A 23,698-nucleotide genomic window follows, 5' to 3' on the forward strand; every position below is an offset into this window, starting at 1 on the left:
AACAGGCAATTTAAGAGCATAAGAAAGGCAGTCTTATTTTATGATAGATCATTAAACTGAACAGCATATACTGTAAACAGACATTGGCACTGGACAGCTTAACCCCACTCCTGTCATTTAAACTTCCCTCTTCTATTTCCAAACAAACATTTGTACACAGAAAAAGAAATAAAACCACACCAAGATGTCAAGCAGAACTAAGTAATATCCCGAACTAACTCAAAAGTGCTCGCTATTCCATAGAGGTCCCAGCAATTTTGTGCTGACGGCAGTGTGAATGCTACAAGTTTGCGTGCCACTGCCAGTGATGAAGCAGTGGCAACAGCACTCTGCCCCATTTGAGAACAATAGGATTGAAAATAACCAAAATGTAATGGATGAGAAAATTCCCATTTGCAGTATTGCTGCTATTTTAGGTCTCATAATGCCAGAAAACCTCTAATAGTCTGGCACCTCATACAGAGGACACAACATATCAAAAAGGCAGATACATTTTCTCAATTGTACTGTAGCCTACCTTGGGCTAGGTGAATAGCGAGTAACCTTATGGTGTGTACACACGGTGATATGTGCCGTGCGGTGCGATTCCCGATGCGATGGCATCACACGGCATGCATGCGATCTGCATACAGTTTTGACTATATAGTTAATGCAGCCAAGACTTTCTGCCGTGCGATATGGGAGCGCACATCGGGATCACAGGGGTTAAAACCCTTGCGATCTGCATGCGATGCCGACACCATCTTTACTATATTGTCAACATCGGTAGGCTAATTGTACCGTGTCTACACACTTTTAGAGCATAAAAAAAAAAAACTCCAAACTGATTACAGGCAGATGGTTTACAGTAAGAAACGGTATTTTCAAGACAACTTAATTGCATTTGTATTAAAAAAAAAAAAAAAAAAAAAGTTGTCCCTTCCTCCACTTTTAAGTTGTTTGTTCTTTAAAAAGAAACTCTCAAACTCCATTTTATATATGCAGTGGAAACGGGATGTGGTCGTTAGGTCGGCACAAGAAAGGTCGGCACAAGAAATGTTGACACTCCTTAGGTAGAAAGGTCCTTAGGTCGACAATGCAGACGGTTGACGCAGGTTTTTGAATTTTTTTTTCCCCACTGTGGTTCCAGAACAGGTGGTATTTCATGCCCTACCACCCACTAGGGCATGGAGGGAGAATAGAATAGTGTGCCGGGTGTAGCGAGACACCATGCCCAAAGCATTGTGATCGGAAGGAGCGATGCGAGGGGCTGCCGTACACTTATGGTGTGTACACACAGCAGATATGCCGTGCTATGCGAGTCGCGATACGATCAGATGGTATCGGGACTCGCATAGCATGGCATGCTGCAGAGGGACAATTTAGACTATATAGTGCAGATCTGCACTATATAGTCTTGCCTGCCCTCACTATATCACTGCCAATTTGCGCTCACTCAGGAGAGCGCATCAGGCTCGTTAACCCTAAAAAGCCGACAATATGTAATATGGCTTCTGATGTTCACTATATTGGGAACATCGGAAGCCATATCACCCCCGTGTGTACACACCATTATAGAGTGTCCAGAACTAGACACCTACAAAAATAAAAAATAAATAACACGTGTGTCGACCTTCTTCCGGTGGACCTAAGAACCCTGTCGACCTTCTGGTGTTTTCTTGGGTCAATCTAACGATCCATCTCCGTGGAAAGTCACAAAAAAAAGTTTACCATTTTAATTTTATGTTTGCCATTGTAACCATAACCAATGTAATGCTTCGCAGTGGAATGCTACAGGCAAAGAGACTTGCTGCACTTGACACAGGTTACTATTTACAATCATTAAAGAAAAGGTTTTAGTGTAGCGCCCCTCAAGTGGGATCATTTAGTACATCAGCACGTGAACCATACCATATCTTATATGACTGGCAGAACGTCCATCAAACAGGTCAAAAGGTGTATTCACAATGTTGTACTCCAGAACCATGAAATGAAAAAGAACCAATAGATGGTCTCAGTCAGGGGGTAAACTCATCAAGGTATCTTTAGGGTGTCACAACCATTCTTATCAAACTCCAATAGTGCTTACATGTATGCTATCTTTTATTCAGCTATGGATCCCCCCATCAAGGTATCTTTGATATCCCAAAGAAAGATGTATCCATCCAGTGATAAATCAAAATAACCTTTTATTTCTCACAAACCGTACAAAAAATAGCATGAATCTTAAAAAAAAAAAGCCTCCTTTCCCCTCGTTTGTCACTGGGAGTAAGTATGTAAGTAAGGAAGTATGGTAAAGAGCCAGGGGTAACTCACCAGTTTGAAGTGAGGGTATAAAGGAAGGCAGGTAAAAACAGTGGCCAGGAGGCCACCTTGAAAAAGACCAACGGGTCGAAAGGTGCCTCCTGGCTTTTTTAAAGATTCATGCGGTTTTTTGTACCGTTTGTGAGAAATAAAAGGTTCTTTTGATTTATCACTGGATGGATACATCTCTTTCTTTGGGATATCAAAGATACCTTGATGGGAGGATCCATAGCTGAATAAAAGATAGCATACATGTAAGCACTATTGGAGTTTGATAAGAATGGTTGTGACACCCTAAAGATACCTTGATGGGTGTACCCCCTGCTTTGCACATGTAAGCATACATGCGAGTTCATATCTACATTGACCAAACGATTTGACCCTTAATCGAATAAAGAAGACACACCGGGTTATAAAAGGAATTTGTGTATTTCCCTACAATAATATATGTATGTTGTTACAAAGACTGAGACCATCTATTGGTTCTTTTTCATTTCATGGTTCTGGAGTACAACATTGTGAATACGCCTTTTGACCTTTTTGATTGAAATTCTGGCAGTCATATAAGATATGGTATGGTTCACGTGCTGATGTACTAATTGATCCCACTTGAGGGGCGCTACACTAAAACCTTTTCTTTATTGTATATTTCTGTGTCACCAGGCTGATAATACCTGGAATTAGCTATTCAGCACCGAAACAGTATATTTGTGTGTATATTGTATTTTCAGTCATTGTTCACGTGGCTGGTAAAGAATGAAAAAAAAAAGTCGACATTTGTTCAGTCAACCTATTGACCTGATTACTTAACCGGATAACAGAGCAAATGCTACAAATCTTTTATGCTAAAATGTTGACCTTAATTGAGGCACCTGGAAATATGTACCATATACTGGTACACTCTGGTGTGATCCAGTCTACTCTTTTGTAGCATTCTGCCAAAATAGTGTAGGATTTAAATTATATTATTTTCCCAAAAAACTGGAATACCATAATACACCCGTTTCCAGATAAAAGGGGTCCAAGTGTATTTGTTGCTTGTTCCCATTTGCTGAGGACGTATAGCACACTCAGAGACCATGCCCCATACAGATAATTGTTAGGTTTGTCATTTTCCAGTTTAAAAGTTAAAAATAATTATGTTTTATGGTTCGGCAATACAAAAGTCTTAGCCACACTGTGCACATAGAAGGTTAAACTCTTCATAGAAGTGTTAGTATAAAGCAGAGAGTCATTATGCAAATAAATCAGTGTCATAAAGCAGTAGTCCCAGATTTAGCTTTCCTTTAAACACCAACCACTTTCCAAGCATGAACCAGGTAGCCATGTTTGTTTCTTAGCAGTTCCCAAAATATTTATTCAGCATGTGAAGGCAGATGGGGAAAATAAAGGTCTTGCAGAATACAGAGCTCAAAAGGGTATTGCAAAGCCTCTCTGCTCACTAAATTATGGGCCTTGTTACCGTGGTTTCCATGTTAATCACTCTGCATTTTACATTAATACGAGCCTACAAATATGAACCTCACAAAAAAAAACCAAGAGTTATGGTAGACCTACCTTAGGTTAACTCTCTTTCTTCGAGGTCCATGGTAACCACAGGGTGACACCGGGATTGTAGGCGGGTCCCTGATGTCACCCTGTGGAAACCATGGATCCCGAAGAAGAAAATAAAAAATTTGGAAAAACTACCAAGATTTATCTTAAAGCCTTCTACGGTGATACACAAAACTAAAACCATGCCTCATTTTTCTCTTTTCTTTTTTAAACAGAAAAACAAAACCTCACAATGCCAACAAGCACCAATTCTACTATGGATTTACAGTTTAAACTTCTGCTGTAACTTTGAAATACAGATTAAAGACAGTGTCCTCATACATTATTGCTGCAGTCAAGCAAAAAAGCCCTTCCAGGTACGCCAGGTCCCGGGAGACTTGCTGCACAGTGGTGCTCCCTAACCATACCGGGTCGACTCATTTTTGGCAATTTGGAGGTTCTCGCACCAGGCATATTGTGATGCATAACATATTGAGGCTAGATGTAGGACACTAGCTGTACACATTTTAAAATTACTTTGGTAAATACATGGCTTTGAAACAGGGCTTTTAGCATTATTCACAAACAATTTAACATTTCATCCCCTAAATGCCAAAAGGTTATAATCCCGGTAAATAAAAAACAGTTAGAACACAATCAGAGTAAACTGACTAAAGTTTTTACTTAATTTCTTATGTGAATGTGTCATGGATTGGTAAATCCGTGCAACAAACAACCCATGAAGTAGTCCAGTGCAAGGCTAAGGTCAAAGCTGCAGAACATTGACATACTGTAATTGTGCATCCATATGTACCAAGTAATTTATATTTGCACCACTAAAGATTAACCTCTTGGGTGGTATGCCCAAAAATTTCCCGGGCTCAGCTGCGCTGCCGCAGCGGGCTGTCCCGGAAAATTTCTGCGGGAAAACCACTTTGCATTAGGTGCGCGCCAGTGGTGCCTCCAGCGGAGCACCACTGGCACACTACCTTTAGGGGTCGTCCCCCCACCACCACCACCCGCTCCGGGGATTGTACGCCGGAGCTCCCCTGCCGCCATTCAGTTTGCATCAGTGACTTAGGCGGCAGGCTCGGGAGAGTTCAGGCACCCGAGTCCTCCCGAGCCGCCGCAAAACTTCCGAGTGGAGGTGATATGCGGCTTCCTACTATCTGTGGTGGGTTTTGCTGGGGCAGGATAAACCTGCCCCAGCAAAACCCACCACTCAAGGGGTTAACATTCACCTGTAGGTTACATGCACCTGTAGGTTACATGCTTGGAAGAAATTCATACAGTTAGCATATTATGCCACCAGGTCAATTACTGAAATCGACGAGCTGCACTGGCCGAAACACAGTGACAGTCGTCATATAGGCAACAGATGCATTTTAGAAAGAAAGCATTTTGGAAGATTCCTTTTTGGGAAATTGAATAAGCGAACAGAGTTTTAGCAAAAGATAAAAGCACACTAGTTTTAATTTGTAACTTTGAAGAAACCAGGGAGACTTCCTTCGCAACTTCAGTTAATATCATATATACCCCACCACCACCACCCTCAAACAGAAGGATGGGAAAGTAGTGTAAGTGGGAGTAATGCTTGAGTTTGAGGCTCCACTAAAGGGGAACGGTCTGCTTGGTTAAACATTAATTAAATGGGAGCGCAGCTTAAAAAATAAAAAAAAACATTTAAAATATTTTTTTTTTCGGTTACTAAAGAGTCAATGGTTTCTGTAACCCACAAGTTTACCATGGGCTTTAATACACACTCTGGAACCAATAGAGAGTGCCAAGAAACCGTTATAATGTGAGTGTGTAGCGTGCAGTAAAAGTGGTCCAACCAGTTGTGAAAATGCAGCAATCTTGATTGCACATTATACGGGAATTTTTACCTACAAGTTTCGCATCCAACACAGATATACATGTGGTCTGACAGTTCACTACTGGAAAGCCCTGAACTAAATTTGTTTTTCCATCATTTATGTAAACATTTTTTATTTTATTTTCGCTTGTACAAATATAAAGAAAGATCTCTGGTTCTAGTGCATCAAGATTACTGCATTTTGTGTGTTACCTCTGACACGTAATACATTCACACAAAGGAAGCAATAAGCAGGTTGTAAACAGTGCGGCTGGGAATTGTGTTCCTAAGTTCTTTTTTTTTTGCCCTTTAATTTATTTATTTTAATACCCGGGAGTGGAAGTGAGTGTCCACGCATTTGCATGACAAGCAAAGAGTGGATTGTGAGAATTACCAAAATTACCCACAGGCAGGCAGGCACAGACAGCAAGAATGCTACAAATACAATGAATGAAAGAATGCACTACAAAACATCAGCATTTATTCAGATCCAACTTTTTAGCAAATGACAAAATAAAAAAAAAGGGTCTTCTTGTTTGGTGAAATTACACAGTAGCTTCCAAAAATGTGCCGAACGGCCAGCACACATGCACGAATAGAAAACAACAAAACTGAAATTATAGAAACCAGAAACGCATTGTAGTTTAACATAAGATAGTTTAGGAGGATGGAGTCCAGGCTAAGACATGGTTTGCTGGGAAAGTTGGATTGATAGCAGGGCAGACAGCTAACACTTTGTTCACATTTTAAACAAATTGAAGTAAAACGCGTCATGCGGTTAGTGAACCTTTGGTTCAACCACTAAATGAAACATTACGGCTCACTCCTTGTTACCCCTTACACTGTCGGAGAGGTCTTCAACGCACTGTGCTACAGTGATGCCATGAGTAATTCCAAGGTAAACTTTTAAAAGTGCATACAGAAAACGTACAATATTACGATGTAAATAAAACAAAAAGTATATGGTCCTATGAACGTGGTCCCAAAAATTGAACTGAGACTAAGACATACCAGAAACTCTCCACGAGCTTCGTTTACTTATGCCTCAGATTAAGTACATACTCTGAACAGTTCTTTAGTATTCTTCAAAAATGTTCCTGATAATCCACAAATGGTGCTTGTTTAGGTTAATATTTCTGATACATGCGTGCGTTGAATTTACTTGCTATCCAAGCGTAGCATCTGCTCCTTACCATTTATTGTTAAGGACTTTAACTGTCCATCTTCTTCTATTTCAACACGTTCTTGCCCATTCTCAACAATCCTGAAAAGACAAAGCAAGACATTTTAAAAGCGGTGTGAAGGTAAAACAAAGAAAATTGTGTTGGGGAAGCCAGAAATAACTATTTATGCATTGTGCCCATCCTTCTTAAAACGTAGACCATACGCATAGCTCGGTACATCACAGGTTTTCAGAATATTTTGTTCCCAGATGGCAACTGCACCGCACACCCCTCCCCCCACCATTTTTTATTTTTTAAATACTTCCCTTGTTGCCCGACGTCCACAGTGGCCATTGGATCATCCTCAGCTGCAGCTCCGGTCCCAAGGATACATTGCTCCGGTGACATCACCGGGCCAGTATCCTTGGGATCAGAGATGCCACTGTAGAGGAATTCAATGGCCAACGTGGAAATCTGGATACCGGGTGAGTATGCTTGTGGTCATGAACATTTTGGATAAGGGATAATCAACCAGTACTGTCAATAACATCCACTGCACAGCCTCATGCTTCTTAAATCAAAGCAGCAAGTTTTAAATGGAGGCAGATATAGGTATGTATTTATTCAATGTGCAACATCCTACAGTAATAGAGCCAGAACAAGGGCTTATTCCAAAATATTTTGTTTTTAAACTAGGAACCCATTATTTGCAAAGTCATAAGTGTCCTACAGTGTCCACCAATACCACACTGGAAGTCGCATTACTCCCTGGGATTCTGCGGGAGTATGGAAGACTAACGGAGGGAGTAAGAGGAGGACGAGATGCCAGCCTCCCATGACAACTGCGCCCCCCACTGCTGTTTTGTGCATCCAAAACGGTCAGACTCCGAGGATTTTCTGCCCATAACAATTAAATAGCTTTGTCAGAGCAAACAGCCCTTGGGTTAATTACCATGACCAATTGAATAAGACCTACATTCTGCCTAGAAAACCTACAAACTAAGCACTTTATGTCTGCATGACATTGCTAGGGTCTGTTAGCTATTGAATAGTTTTGACAAATAGTATTTTTTTCTATTTAATTTATACAATCAGATAGAGCAAATACTTTTCCTTATAGATTAGATTAACCCATTATACAACTACCCCTGATAAAACACAGGAAGTAAGAAACTTTTTTTAATCAGGCAATATAATTCATTCAATCACCCTGTAAAAGACATTTAGCCCCCAAAACACAGTGAAAATTGTGCGTTTACAGATGCAGAAGCCCAACTTGCCATTTTCATGTTTTTGGGATTTTACATCGCCTTCCAGAGGCAGGTGAAATTAAATTCCAGATAAGCCGTCGCTTGCAGGGCTAACAGTATAACCCCCACAGGGGGCCAAATACCCAGGATGTTTCACTAATCCAACAGTTTCCTTTGCAGTAGACACCGGTTATGCATTTCCATAGTTGAAGATAAACCATTCTGGTATAGACTTGAAATGTTCAAAATGTTTGAATGGGCTACAATGCCACTTTCTATGCTATGTTAAAGGATTAGTGCAATGCACTGGTTTAAGGGAAGATGCCCATTTTTGAGCTGTACTTTTTTATGTCTAGATTATATATGTAGCCAATTAGAAATAAGGCAACTAAGTATTCAACATCTACATGTAATAAGAAAATGTACCTCTTTGTAGTAATTTTCCTGCCATTCATCATTTTGGTTGAGGTCGATACAGATTTGAAGTTGCCCATTCCTGAGCCACCAAATGAAGAAGAGGAGAAGGAAGTAAATCCACCATGCCCAAGGGAACCAAAGGATGATGTAAAACCTTAAAAAAAAGTAATTCAGAATGAGAATCTAAGTCTACAGCTATAAGATACACAATACAGGCAGGCAACTATTCTCTGTACACCTGTTGAAACACAATAAATAGGTGGTGTCAGGTGTATTATATTACCAATACCTGAATCAAATGGAGAGAAGCTAGGACCGAAGCTAGGGAATCCTCCAAAGCCTGTAAGGAAAGAACCTCCAGGCCTATTTCGGTTCCCTCTGTGGCCTCTCCTGTTGCCAAAGAAATCATCAAAAGGATCTTCTGCCGAAAGACCAAGACATAGTTAGAAAAATAAACCTGTAGGCCTATAGAGAGCATCAATAACCCATTGTGTAAATCAGAGTAGGAGATGGTCTTGGCCAGGCACCAAGATAATAAAGCTGTTACACAAATGTAAATGAACTGCTTCAGAGATAATCAGGCTGCTGAAAACCTGACAAGTTGTAGTGGATGATTAGGTTGCAAAATAGTTACTTGCAGTAAAAGGAGTAGGGACAAGCAAACGCTAGCTTTAATTTTCGAGGTACAGCTCAACAGGGATTTTTTTGATGTAAAACAAAAAGGGGACTATTGCTTTTTTTTTTTTTTTTTTAAATGCTCATCCAGGCAATTCAATTGTTCTGATCGTATGCCCATTGTGTAATATGTGGCCAATAAGATAGCAGTTTGCTGATATTGTGGCCCCTAGTGGTTGATGCAAGGTAAAACAGAATTATTGCTGAATAAGAGCCAAAGGTAATAGGCACCAACTTGATGGATCCAGCATGATTCTGGAGAAATAGCCACTAAATTTAAAGCATTAATTTGTATTAAACGCAACCTGCTTTTCTTACCCTAGAACAGGGGTCCTCAAACTATTTTGCTCTGGGATCCCATCAGACAATACTAATTATAGGACCCCAGCAAGTTACTGCAGAAGGTCATCACATCACATGGGTAGTCAGCACATGCATGGAAGCATTGTGGAGGCACAAAATTATGGGAGGAGTCTAAAATAACAGACAATTCAATAGATTTTTCAGACTCGCTGAATGAGATTAGAAGAGTCATCAGCCTGATTGTCAGCAACATGGCGTTGCGACCCAATGCTGAGCAGGTTGGAACCCTCTTTGGGGTCAGGACCCACGGTTTGAGAACTGCTGCTCTAGAACATACATCTAGCACCGCATCTTTGTGACTTTTTTCTATTCCTTATTGACAAAAAGGGCACAATAGGACACAATGCTACATTACAGTGTTATTCTGGAAAACACCACTGTTACATATCATACGCAGATCTACCCACAGGCACATAACATAGGCATGCTGAATATCATTTTCATTTCAGGAGCAGCTGGAGAGTCTTACCCATTTTGCGACCACCACACGTTTTACACAGAAAAACAAACATGCAGGTGCCTACCGCTACAGAGTCCTATGGGGCTCACGCATTATATATAAAATGAGATTTGTGTCACATGAAGGATGTGGACATATCTGGAAATACACCTAGCCCCAAAATGCCATGCAGCACTAGACTCCCAAGTTCATTGAGCTGAACAAAATCTTGCACCTTATTCGCATTATATTACTAAAGATGCTGGTCTGTAACTGCACAAACTTTAGTTTTAAATGGGTAACAAAGAAGCAGATGAACAATGGAACGCTAAATGAGGGGGAGCGCTGAATGAGGGGTCCACCCTGTTCCCAATAAAACCACACAGCATTGTAGACATCCATATACATAATCATAGATATTCTAACTGAAAGGCCGCTTTGTTACTTTGTAGTTGACAAAATATGATGCTTGGGCACAGCCCTGTTGCTGGTATCTGCCATGGCGAGGTACCCTTGCAGCTAATGAAGCCAAATGGAGACATTTGCAATTTAGTGGATATATAATTCTGAGGTGGTCCACACTCACATATAAGTATGTAAAAACTGGGGTGAGGACCCAAAAGAATATCAGAAGATCCTTATTAATATAATTTAAAAAAAATATGGGTGCACTCAGCCTTCATAGACTAATTTTATATTACCAACCTGTTATGCTGGTCATATGGGTAATCTAAATGGAAAATGACAACCTATCACATCTGATCCTAGATCAAGAAATATGGCAGTATACACATGGGACACTAGTATTGCATACAAAAGGCAATCTTTGGCCTCTCTATTAGTGAGCACACAGAACAACTCATTAAACTGGTTTTGTTGAAACAGATTAAAAAATTGTTTGAGCCAACAAAATCAAATAAGCCATATTACAGAGATGTCACAGGTGTGGAAAAGTCATGAACTGATTTAGTAGTATTTCCATCTCCTAATCTTCTGTCCCCATGAGGCCAATTAAATGGAGAAACCTTGCAGTAAGTGTTAAAAGATAAAAATGTAATACTTTACCAAATAAGTCAAATGAGAACGGATCTCTTCCTCCAAAAAAGTCCCTGAAGACATCATCTGGACTTCTGAATGTAAAGTTATGTTCAAATGGATGGTCATAATGACTTCCTCCTAGAGAAGGGAGACCATTATAATTAAGACAACACTTAAAAATTTCACTTCAATTATTTAAGCCAAAGAATAGGCTGCAAAAAATGTAATACACAGTCAAACCAGTAAAAGAGGGCACCGTTATTACTAGAACTAAATTGTGAGGTACTGGCATTATTACGCTAAAAGAAGTTAGAGATGATAGTTGGACATCTAAGTGATAAAACAGTTTCTATGCCACTTTATAAATGGGAGGGCCACCTTCAGAACCTCTAACTGGGATTAGTACAGATTGTGACCAGGTTCTACTGCCAATTAGTAATAGAGGAGAGACATAGAAACCAAACACGTACAGTACATATTTTTTTATGAAGCATTTAGGCACCACAACAAGTAGTGTTTGAACCCGCATTGGGGAGACAAATACGTCTTGAAACTTCAAAAACCAGATAAATGACATAGCAATTTAAGAGAGACCAAACGTGTCATCCCTGGAGATCTCACTTAACCAGGTTCAACTGCACGACATTCTATTCAACATTACATTTAAAACATTACTAAGAAGAAGAAAAAATGTTTTCGTATCAGGTTATACCTAAAATAAGACACTGGCACACTGAATCAGACAGCAAAAATACACTTACCTCCACCACCGCCTCCACCTGTTAATCCCTCTTTTCCAAATTTATTATAGATATCTCTTTTCTTAACTGGAAAAAGCAAATAAAAAGCATCTTTAGTCTATGCATGATTTTGTGCACCGTTAAAAAAACTAAACCTATTGTTTAAAAAAAAAAAAAAAGGTCTGTTACATTTGTTATAGTGGCCTTCTTCAAACAAGCATAAATTAACAAGGGTCTGACTGCAAACAAATATAATTGTTGGTAACTAATTATATAAAGTTCTATCTGGTTGTGCGGAGAATGCATGCAGTTATCCACAATATTGAAGACCACAAAAGCAGAAGTCTTATATACATTGTAATGTCAATGTAAAGGTGTTCTAGGCTGTGCCAATCGCTTTTATTAAAATATTGTTTTAAAGGAATAGCAGTAAAGGCAGTTTACACACCACACCACTGCAATAAAAGTGATGTTCGCTAGTCCTGTCCTACACAATTGCATTACTTAACTGTATGCAATGAACTGTCTAGTAACACAAAAGGTTATTGATTTCTGGTAATAAAAAGAGAATTTTTAACTTCTATTAACAAAGGGAATACAATCGCAAACTACATGGAGCATATGTTCATTTTAACCTCAAGAAAAATATTGCTTAGTCATTTAATATTTCAATGTGTATAGGTTGTATATATATATATATATATATATATATATATATATATATATATATATATATATTTATTTTAACCTTTAAAATCAAACCAAAGTGAAACAGTCGCAGGTCAGTGTAAAGTGTACACATTGGCAATAGTTTAACAATATGCATGACACGGACTGGTCATTTACATGCATGTGTATGCACTATAGAGTTAACAATGTGCGCTCCCGTGAGTCGATAGCAATGTCCTTTATCGTCCAGCTCAATCTGTGGAGATCGCTAATAACAGCTATACTTCTAGAGATTGTAAAATTGCTCAGTGTATATGCACAATATTGTTCGTCATGGCATGCCAAGGAGTTCAAGGGAAATCTTGGGCTACCATTTGCAGTGTCACCTAGTATGTATCCAGCTATAAACATTCAATCTGGAAAACTGTCTGCTGTCCTAGAGGGCATTTAAGAGCAGGTAATACTTAGTAAGCAGATACATACAGGGTGCGTTCTACTGGTGCTCGGATTTCACAATATGGAAGATGGCTCTAAAATATTGTGCGAGCGCTTATGAAATGGCAATGCCCACTTGTTAGGCCCGACAGTTTAGCATCAGGATAAACAAAACTAGAAAGGTAGGAACCACTCTGCAATCTAGCAAGTATCCAAAGAGATTACAGTTTTCATAACAAGTGCTGATGCCTACAGACATCCCAGCAGCTCCGGGGCGCTCACAGCTGAGCTATTTTAGGAATGACACAACCACGAAGACAAAAAAGTTATTTACCATCTGATAAGACTTCATAAGCCTCAGCAACTTCCTTAAACCTCCTCTCGGCTTCATCTTTATTGTCAGGATTTTTATCAGGATGCCATTTCAGGGCTAATCTACGGTACCTGCAATGTAACAGCTACATAAAAAAGAACTCCAAACACACAGGAAACATTTCTGAAAAATCTATTGCATGGTTTTACAAATTACTTTGTAGGTGCAATTAATCTACTACATAGGAAAGCAAAGTTTGATACGCTTTTCTTTTTTCATGAATGTCCCCTAATAGTCTCTACACTGCCAATATTAGGTAATCATGGAAATGGTGCTCTAGAACTGTTCTCTGCACAGATACTGCAGATACAGTACAGGACAGAAGCTGTTCCTTGGAAGACTTGATAAAGCTTGCTGCATGCGTATAGAAGGAGTACAAGATATAACTACATGAAGTTATACTAGCTACACTTTATAATTTAACATGGTAATATAAGGGAATACATAATCAGGACATTAGATGGGATTAGCGGCTATGTGCAGATTAACCCCATCTATGTGGGTGCAATTAGAGCAATAACAAACATTTCAATTGAAACTCCCAATCTCCCGTCACTTTAGACAGGAGATTAAGGGGTGTATTCAATCCTGGATGAATTTTTAGCCAGGAGAAAAATCCACTTTTTTGCCAGTTTTTAGGGCGAAAGGTGCCAATTTTTCGCCTAAGTGCGCAAAAACTATTTAATTGTCCCTATACGATTATTTAGCAAGATCATTTAATAGTGTGTGACTAGTGTATACATTGGCAACAATTCTGCTGTACATCAAATGGAACAGTTTCAAGTAAAAAAAAAAAAAAACCACAGACACCATAATAAGTCTCACAACACCTCAGCCAATACTTACGCTTTCTTTATTTCATCTGCAGTGGAATTTCTCTGGACTCCCAAGACCTCATAATACTCCACCATGATTTACAAGGAATGGGGTTGAAAACCTGCAAAAAAAAAAGTTTGACATTTAGTATGACCAAAACAATAGAACCAGAGTTGGCCCATAGGGTTATCCAGATAGGTTTACTAGGATTAATAACAAGCTTGAATGCAGAGTGTAAAATAATGGGTGACAGTGAGCCAATACTGTTGTCTGTACACTAGGAAGCCCCACAGCAATGCTGCAGAATGTAATTAGGTCATGCTGTGACCTGCTTAGCATGTGTGCACCACTCTCTTCCCCTGAGGATACAGCCAACCTCAAGCAAAGCCATGTGCCTGTCACATACAGAGATTATTGATAATGTTATACCACGCGCTTACTCAATTTTATAGCACAAGTGAACGGTCAAAGATACAAATTTCCACTATTTGTGATTGTGGATAAAGCTGCACAGCATAGTATCTCCCGTAAAGTATATACAGCACAATGCTCCTCATCTGTTTGTTTTAAAATAAGCGTACAAGGTAAAATGCATTGAAGTATTTAAATGCTAAACCATTATTTTGTAATTACATTAGGGGTAGATGCTATACAAAATAATGTGCACACGATCAGCGCCCTGCTAAGTCTTATAATGCTGGTACTAGCGGGTGCTTAGTAGTGAGCACTGGTATTTTCCAACTTGGTGTCCTGCAGCGATACGCATTTCACCACACTAGGGCACAAAACAGCATCACCGCCCTAGTTTTGTTCAATGCCTGCTCGCACCCCAGGACGGGTTCGAGCAGAAATCCACCAATCGGCTTTAGCAGCATCTTAAGCATCCTGGGAAAGCAGTGGTAACTAATGCTGCTTTCAGACCGCATATCTGGCTTTGACCCTATATTTGAAAACTTTTCCAAAAACAGGTCTGCCAGGTAAAACCCCTTTCACACCGCATCTCTTAAACAGTATATTACAGTTTAAGTGCCGTTTTTTTGACACTGGCAGACCTGTTTTTTTGGAAACTTTCCAAATACAGGGTCAAAGCCAGTGCGGTCTTAGTGCCCCCCCCCCCCTAGGGCTAACACACCCCCCCAATGTGTTTAAGAAACCCCCCGTGCAGCCGGTGCCTCCTGCGTTGCGGATCCCGGTCCTTCTGCTTATTAAAAAAAAAAAAAAAAAAGTGACTTTCGGAAATGGCTGCCCCCATACGAAAGAGTTTTTTTAAACAGGTTTTCCTATGGGGCAGCCATTTTTCGAAAGTCACTTTTTTTTTTTTTTTTAATAAGCAGCAGTAGCCAGGATCCGCAACGCAGGAGGTAACTGCCACACGGGGGGTTTCTTAAACACATTAGGGGTAGGGGGGTTTGAAATGCCCATGAATATTTAATGAGCGCTCATTAAATATTCACTGCGCTAGGTCTGCTCATTAGCTGGGTCCTAAATACCGTTTCAAACTCGATTTTGTTGCCAAAATACCGGGTAGGACCCTCCAATTTAACAGTTCATCATAAACTGCTTTTTTTAAAACGGTTCTGCACCTTTCAGACCGCACATATAACCGTTTTGAAACCATTAAAAAACTGCAAAATACCGGTTAAAAAGTGCGGTCTGAAAGGGGCATACCGTATATACTCGAGTATAAGTCGACCCGAATATAAGCCGAAGCACCAAATTTTACCACAAAAAAAAATGGGAAAACGTATTGACTCAAGTGGGACCCTCACTCGAGTATAAGCTGAGGGGAGCTTTTTCAGCATAAAAAATGTACTGAAAAAGTAGGCTTATACTCGAGTATATATGGTAAGTATATTTATTGCTGGATAAACCAGCTAAGTGCCCTACCCGAGCCAATGAAACCTCATAACGCTAAACACTATACTCATCATTTTCCCAGTAAACACAGAAGTAAAGGAGCTATGCATACCAAGTAGTGTTCCCGCTAGGCTGTTTTAGCTGGGTGCTGCGCCCTGCCCGATTTTAAAGGGCAAAATGCGTCCTGCCCGTCTCGCAGCGCCCCGCTAAAACAGCCTCACGGGGAAGCCCAGTGTCGCCGTTGACGGCGATGCCTGGCGCTTTCCCGGCAGCACAGTGGCTTCGGAGAGGCCGGGCCCGCCCCCTTTGACGACTGTGCCATCCGGGCCCGCCCCCTTTGATGACAATGGCGGCCCAAGCACGCCCCTTTCATGACGTCACGGCCCGGGTATGCCCCCAGCTGTGACGTCGGCGTGCCCGGTCCGCCCCCTGCCGTCACTCCTAGAGTGAACACTACTAAGGGTTTCATGTATAATAGACCAAAGCTGCCTTGTTCTACATTAATTGTGCCATGCTCTGGGCCGTTTGAATGACTTTCATATGGAATAGTGCAGCATTAACAACACATCTGCACAGACTATGGATGGTGGCTTTACGGGCTGTAACAGCAAATACCTGGTTCACTAGGACACAGGGGCAGTTTAAGTGAAAGTTTATACACCATTCTGATAATGAAGTGTACACTGTTGCATGCTGCAGTGAACAACTGAAGTGAGTTAGAGAAAGGTAGTACAAATACACAGACCCCCACCCCAATTTGTTAGAACATTAAAAATCATCAGTTGAAGCAAACACTGGTTATCTTGCTACAAAATGACCCGTTTCTGCACAGCATATTCCGTTGCACTCTACAATAGGAGACCATGATAAAACAAACTGGGAATTTACAGACAGTCAAAGATATGAGGGCCCTGCTCCCAAGCTTACAATCTATAGGGAAATAGGCATTAGTTCCACCAGAATGCAAAGGTTCACGATGTGCTGTTTAATACGGTGACCCAGCAGATTGGCCAGGGGGATGGAATATGTGAAAAAGGAAAGAAAGTCTGTGGCCTGTACAGTGGGGATGTGTGTGAAAGGAACGGTATATGAATGCTAAGTGTCTGGTTCTGGAATTTGATAAGCATGCCTGAAGAGGTGAGTTTTCAGGGAACGCTTGAAGGTTTGGAGACTGGAGGAGTGTCTTATTGTGTGTGGGAGAGCATTCCATAGGGTGGGTGCAGCCCAAAGAAAGCCCTGCAATCAGAAATGGGAGCAAGTAATGTGTGGATAAGAAACAAGTTGGAAGATATTTTGAGATAAGGAGATGTACGTTGGTGTAGTTTGGTTTATGGCCTTGTGTGGAAGTAAAAGTATTTTGTATTGAATATGGTAGAATACCGGTAAACAATGTCTGATTTGTAACCAATTATTATACCAATGAAGATAAGCCTTGCAGATGCATTCATGATGGATTGTAGTGTTGAGAGTCTGTATTGGGGAAGGCCAATAGTGAGACTATTATAATAATCAATGCGTGAGATGAGAGCATGGACTAGAGTTTTTGCAGTGTTTTGTGTAAGGTAAGTGCGAAATTTGAATGTTTTTTTAGGTGCATGTGGCATGATTGAGACAGATTAAATGTGGGGAACACAGGAAAGTTCTGAGTCAAGGATGACACCAAGGCAGCGAGCTTGTGTGGTAGGAGTGATTGTCATCTTCTCAACAGTGATAGAGATATCTAGTATACATTAGACCGCAAGTGAACACTCTGTTCTTGAAGTTGAAGTAGAAAAAAAAATAGGCACTTCTATATGAATAACACTAATAGGTATAGCAAATATTGAACTTTATTTTTTTTTAAGACAAATAGACAACTACTTTTTATTCATGTGGTTACTATCTAAAAATTAAATGAATTAGATAGGATGCAGATGTACCACCGCACTCGCCATTCCTAAGAATGGGGTGCAAACAGCACCCACACTTTCCAGGTTGGGGTGCAGTGGCCTTTGACCACACACTCTAGTAAATACAAATACAGGGGGCCCAGCACTCACCATAATAAAATTAACTCACCTTAACATACAAATAATCAATTAAAATAAATGGGGTTTTAGTTCATGAATTGATCAATGCATTTAAGCTGGCACTCATTGCTTCTTGGGTCCGTATTGCCTGGGTGCCATCCTCTGCAATTCACGGTTGTGGATGCTGTAGATAAAGATGCTGTGTGAGCGGCACTGGTGTCCAGCGCCTGATTATCTGTTTCCACAAGCCCTGGAGAGTGCCGCTCACACAGCATCTTTATGTATTATATATATATATATATGAATGAAGACAAGTAGTATGATGTTCCAACTAATGGAGGCACATGCACATAATTAGTGTAATTTCTCAAAGGTTTCGCAGATATGTATCCAAACACGAATGCACACTGTGGGGGGAGGATTCAATTCATGCAAAAGGGGTGAATCAGCCATTGCCAATTTCAACAAAGGGAACGACAGCCCAGTTTTGATGCCTATGTACAATAAGCACTTTTGAGAGTTTCCCCCAAAACTGCAGACTAAAGTGCCAGCAGACACTTGTTGAACTGCAAAGATCGTACTCCATAGTTTATTAAAATGCTGGTTTTGTTGCAGGAAGACTGGATTGCGTTTTGGGATAGGGACAGTTGCTATACCATTCTCACACATAGCTATAGTGTTAGAAACAAAAATAAATACAAAAGTGGGAAGGCATCTGAGAGTTATTGACATGACCCAAACGGATGGCTAGACAAGCCGTGGTTAGTATTTACCAAAAGTGGTGAAAGGAGGACAACCAGTAAACTAGCCACAGGGTTATAGGCATCTAAGGCACATTGATGCACATGGGAACAAAGGCTACCTCACCGGGTCCAATCACAAAGAGCTACTTGAGAATACATTACTTAAAAATGTGCTGGCTATGATATTAAAAGGTTTTAGAAAACACCAGTCAGGGTGCCCATGCTGACCCTTGGCCACTACCGAAAGCACCTACAATGGGCACATGGGCTTCAGAAGAAGGTAGTCTGGTGTGATGAATGACACTATGGGAAGAACATAGGTAGACTAAGTACAATGCTCTGGGCAGTGTTGTGATAAAAACCTGGTGTACTGGCATTCAAGTGGATATTACTTGGACGCATACCAATAACCTGAACATTGTTCATGCCCAAGTACAGCCATTCATGGCAATTGTATTCCCTGATGGCAGTGCTCTCTATCAGCAGGATACATCCTCACCATGCATCATATCCTTCAGTGACGGCACAACCCCTGTCCCCGCCCCATACAGGCAATCGCTAACAATATTCTATTCTATTGTCAGATTGTGCTGCATGTAGACAGGGAAGGTCGCTATGTGTGGGAGCAGGCATTGTGCATATCGTTAATATATTGCCCAGTGTGTACCGAGCTTCAATCGGATTGAGCATCTGTAGGATGTGCTAGAAACATAACCAATCAAGGGAGCCCAAATCTGCAACAAATAATTTAAAAGAGCTGCTGCTAACACCTTGGGGACTACACAATATTAGGCAGGTGGTTTTTAATGTTATGACTAATCCAGAGACAGAGTTTTGGGCATTTTCATTAAGTTCCTGTTGGCAACAGAACATGTCCTAAAGGATGCCTTTGCAATGGCCTAAATGTCTTCACCTCTACGTGATCCAAGCACATCACCTCACCACCTATTTATGATGCAAGCATCAAATCTGAAAGAACAAGGGACAAGCTTTAGAGATCCCCATTGTAATAAGGAGAAAAACTATTTGGCCTTAAACAAAAAAACAAAAAGTTTTAGAAACATTTCCTTGTAGGAATAACCACAGCACAACAAACTGTCTATGGCAAGGCATGTCCAAAGTCAGGCCGAGGGCCAATTGTGGCCCGTGCCATAATTTCAAGTGGCCCGCAGCCTCCAGCCAGAAGCGGGTGGAGCATCAGATGCAGGATGCACAGGACACTAAAGGTGGGGTCCCGGCGAGCGTGTCTTTACCTTGCTGTCTGCAGCAGTGAGGAGGTGCCGTCCGCCACAGTGAGATGTGTTTGGCGGCTTTCGGGTGAGTGTGCGTCCAACACGTGGCATTCAGAGAAGGTGGGGCAAGCTACGGGACAGAGTGAAAGGGGGCAAAGTGGGGAACATACAGTGAATGGGGGCTTACAGAAAAGGAGAAGCAGGCTGGGGGACATACAGAGAAGGATGGTCAGGCAGGGGAATATAATGTGAAGGGGGCAGAGTGGAGGACATACAGCGAATGGGGGCAGGCAGTGGAATATACAATGAAGGGGTAGACTGGGGGACATACAGTGAATGGGGGACAAAGTGAATGGGGGCAGAGTGGGGGACCATTCTGATGTGCTTAAAGATTTAAAGAATGTCAGGCTGAATGGTTGGCCCCCACACATTTACACCTCACCAAATCTGGACCTTGTTGCAAAAAGTTTGGACACCCCTGCCTGGTCTATGGGGAGGGGGATTCAATTCAGCAGGAAGTGCTGCTGTGACAGCTAGCTGCTCATAGATCAAGCACTTACAGTAGTGCAGACGTCATAAGTTCTCCCTATGGGGTGTGTGGAAAGGCTTGTGATGTTAGCACACTATTGCCCTCATTCTGATCAGATAGCGCTGCTGTGTGTTCGTTAAGAGGAGCGATGTTTTTGCAACTGCGCACGTACAGCCCCTTTGGGTGAACAGGCACAGCTAATTGATTACTAGCCGTTCCTTTCAAACAGAGCAGTGCGTAATGCCCAGCATTTCATGGGTGTCCCGCATTTACATTGCGGTGTGACGCTGGTGTCAGGGGCGGGCAGCTGACGTCACCGGATGTCCGCTGCCCGCCCTGATTCGCGAGCGCTTAGGAAATTATTCAATGGTTATCGAACAATTTCTGCCCCGCACGCAAGGCTTTGAATGGGTGTTTATGCAAAACATTCATTTGCATGCGTGGGGGGGGCGCGTTCGGGCGGGCGGCAGTTGGTTGGATCGCAAACCTGCTGCGAAATCTGAAGCTTTGCAAGTCAACTTGATAAATTGATAAGTTTAATCTCTGATTGGGTGGGTGAGGGTAATTGCCTATGTTGTGCAGCTCTTCTGATCTATACGGTTCATTTATAGCAACAGTCAATTCATTCCAATTTACATTTCTACACTTAGCATATTCAGCTATGAAAGATGGGCTACAGGGATGAATAGATGCTAAAAGCAGTAATTAATGCAGTACAAAGTGGGTGATGCCCAAAAAGTCAATTGATGTTTTACAGTCTAATGACATGTTTTTAACGCACCAAAACGTAAAAAAAAAGTCAGGTGCCACCCTTATAGACACATTCTATCATATGGAAGGAAAAACTGGCAGAAACCAGGAACCATGCAACTGAAAATCCTTCCCATTTTGTCCATATTTACAAGAAAGACCAAATCAAATTGGAGACACTCAGTGCATTTGCAGTACTTTAACAAGCTGTGTGTGGAAATCTGAAGGTCATGTTATGGAGATTCCAACGGCTACTACGCACCCACACAGGCTATTTTTATAGCTCTCATTGCTTCAGTTTAAAGATACATGGAACTGCTGCTGCCGTTTGCATAGAGGTTTTCATTTCCATCAGGAGAGGATGCAGGAGCCAGATCCAGAGCCACAAAGAACAGTATACAATACAAGTTTGTGAGATCCCAGTAAACAAGTACAGCACGTTACAAAATTGTCAAGGAAGCCTGCATTAATAGTTACTTAGTGCACCACATAGAAGTAAAACTAAAATTGTATGTTGAACCCTTTTAGAACAATACTGTTTCTGTATAACATAGCCAGGCAAGTAATTTAGATTGCCAAGAGTAGATGCCAAAAGGGGTGGGGTGGTCGTGTTTGCGTGGTAGTACCAATCACAAGCCGCAACAAAGATTGTGGCTTTTGGTACATCCGCCCACTCAGTACAGTCTGTCGCCGGTAATTTTTGCCTAGGATGCAAGAGAAACAGAGGAGCTTAAAGAAACAGTCTGCATTTCCTAGGGCACCAGAAAGATTTAGTGTAAATAGTAGATTGAGGTACTTTAGTAAAAAATCTTATGACTGTTACAGTAAAGGCACATTTTTGGTTTCCCAGTCCAATATCATGTTAGAGGCCCACCGTAAAAGTGTATTCAGTCGATACAGATTGAATCAATTCTGTACAGAAATCATCTTCTCATTTCCTTCATAGTTTATTATACCTATACAACAACCAATTAAGCCATAAAGCAATGGATTCTGTAAGAATTTTCTAGGGATCCGAGGCATTCCCGAGCTGTTCGCTTCCATTCCGTCGATAATCAGAGTTGAAAGTGAGGCCGAACGTCATCTTCCCACTGTCGGATTCTTGTGAAACCAGTGTTGTATTAGTCCAGGGGTGAGCCACGTTTGCTGTATAATTCGTGGTGTCAGCCAAGTGTGTCAATTTCTGGGGTGCTGCTAAATCAGCCGTATAGTTCCTGGGGAGCTGTACTTTTTAGTAAAAATATATATATAAAAAAAAATTAAATTGCAGGGGTGCTGCTACCTGTTCAGTTCCAGTGTTTGTGCCACCCATTTGTGTCACTAAGCATAGTCATCCGCTACCTCGGTGCAACCTATTGGCCTAAAAACAACATTGTGAGGTATTCAGAATAGACTGGAAATGAGTGGAAAGTTATGTTATTGAGGTTAATAGCGTAGGAGCAAAAGAATAAAGACCCCAAATTCTGCGATTTTTATGTGGAAAAAAAAGGGTGTTTTGGAACAGATCCAAAACACTAAAAGTTGCCGATGTGCACCCCTAGAATTTACAGCTGTGCCTTGAACAGTTTTTAATGATAAAATAAAAGTCTTTTGAACAGCAGAAAATGCAGCACTATGAAAGCAAACTGTAAAAGAACCCATTCCAAATATTAAAACACGTGTGTTGGCAACTGGTCTGGAATCTCAGTGACCACTGATCTGTACTGAGCACTTATCCTGTCCCAATTACTTCATTAGCCCTGAGAAGCTGGCCATTACCTGCACTGGTCTCCACACAGTAAGCAGTGATTATTATACGGTTATCATAAATCAAAATTCAAAAGGGGAAATAAATGAAAAGTTAAAAAAAAATCACCACACCACTCTTTGCTAGAGGGACTAAAAAGACGCCAAATTTACCCTTACACAACAGTACACACATTAGAGGCAGTGGAGAAAGTAATCATGTTCATGAATACTAGAACCTTGATTTGTTAGTCACTTTTAGGCTTTTACTATTCCTATTTATTAAGAAACAATAGAGACTAGCATTCCGGCTCTAATTCCTAGATATTGCGGTCACAGAGTTTATACTAATCTCCGTGGGGTCAGGTTACAGCGAGCAGTTATTACGGTTGTCAGGAATCGGTTTGTGCAAATACACATTGGCTATTTATTTTTAACACCAGGGAAACAGGTGCTGCACAAAGATTAATGGAGAAGAGGAAAGTGAAAGAAACAAACAAAATCGCTTTTTGGTACTTATATGTTAGTTGGGCGCCCGTTACGTAGTTTGCATAGTGGTGCATTGAGAATACCAATACACCACTATGCTGGCTACGTTAACTACGTAACTAATACCCCTTTCAGACAGAAAAAAAGACCTGGGAATTTCCCTGCTCTTGCCGTGTCGACCCGGGTTTTTCTTCTGTCTGAAAGGGTCAACACGGGTCTAAAGTTCCGGGACTTCGACCCAGGTATTTACCTGGGTTTTTCCCGTGTCAGACACGTGTTTGCGGCTGTGTGAAAGGGTCCGACCCGTGTTTTTCT

The 23,698-nt window shown here is 41.1% G+C and overlaps 1 protein-coding gene across 3 annotated transcripts in view; it reads right to left on the reverse strand.

Annotated features, from left to right (window-relative positions):
• Nucleotides 1–23,698, reverse strand: part of DNAJB6 (DnaJ heat shock protein family (Hsp40) member B6) — a 92,610-nt gene that overhangs the window by 40,639 nt on the left and 28,273 nt on the right. For 2 of the 3 annotated variants that reach the window (XM_083189000.1, XM_083189001.1), the window contains exons 2-8: nt 14,080–14,170; nt 13,195–13,304; nt 11,778–11,843; nt 11,044–11,154; nt 8,791–8,922; nt 8,511–8,655; nt 6,865–6,935 (exon numbers count right to left, since the gene is read on the reverse strand). In XM_083189000.1, the coding sequence (XP_083045126.1) occupies nt 6,865–6,935; nt 8,511–8,655; nt 8,791–8,922; nt 11,044–11,154; nt 11,778–11,843; nt 13,195–13,304; nt 14,080–14,144 (700 nt within the window). In that variant the 5' untranslated portion in view covers nt 14,145–14,170. The remainder of the gene's footprint in view (nt 1–6,864; nt 6,936–8,510; nt 8,656–8,790; nt 8,923–11,043; nt 11,155–11,777; nt 11,844–13,194; nt 13,305–14,079; nt 14,171–23,698) is intronic. The other variant, XM_083189002.1, reaches the window with a different exon arrangement.

This window comes from Crinia signifera, chromosome 5, assembly GCF_055691185.1.
Source record: "Crinia signifera chromosome 5, ASM5569118v1, whole genome shotgun sequence".
Classification (NCBI taxonomy): domain Eukaryota; kingdom Metazoa; phylum Chordata; class Amphibia; order Anura; family Myobatrachidae; genus Crinia; species Crinia signifera.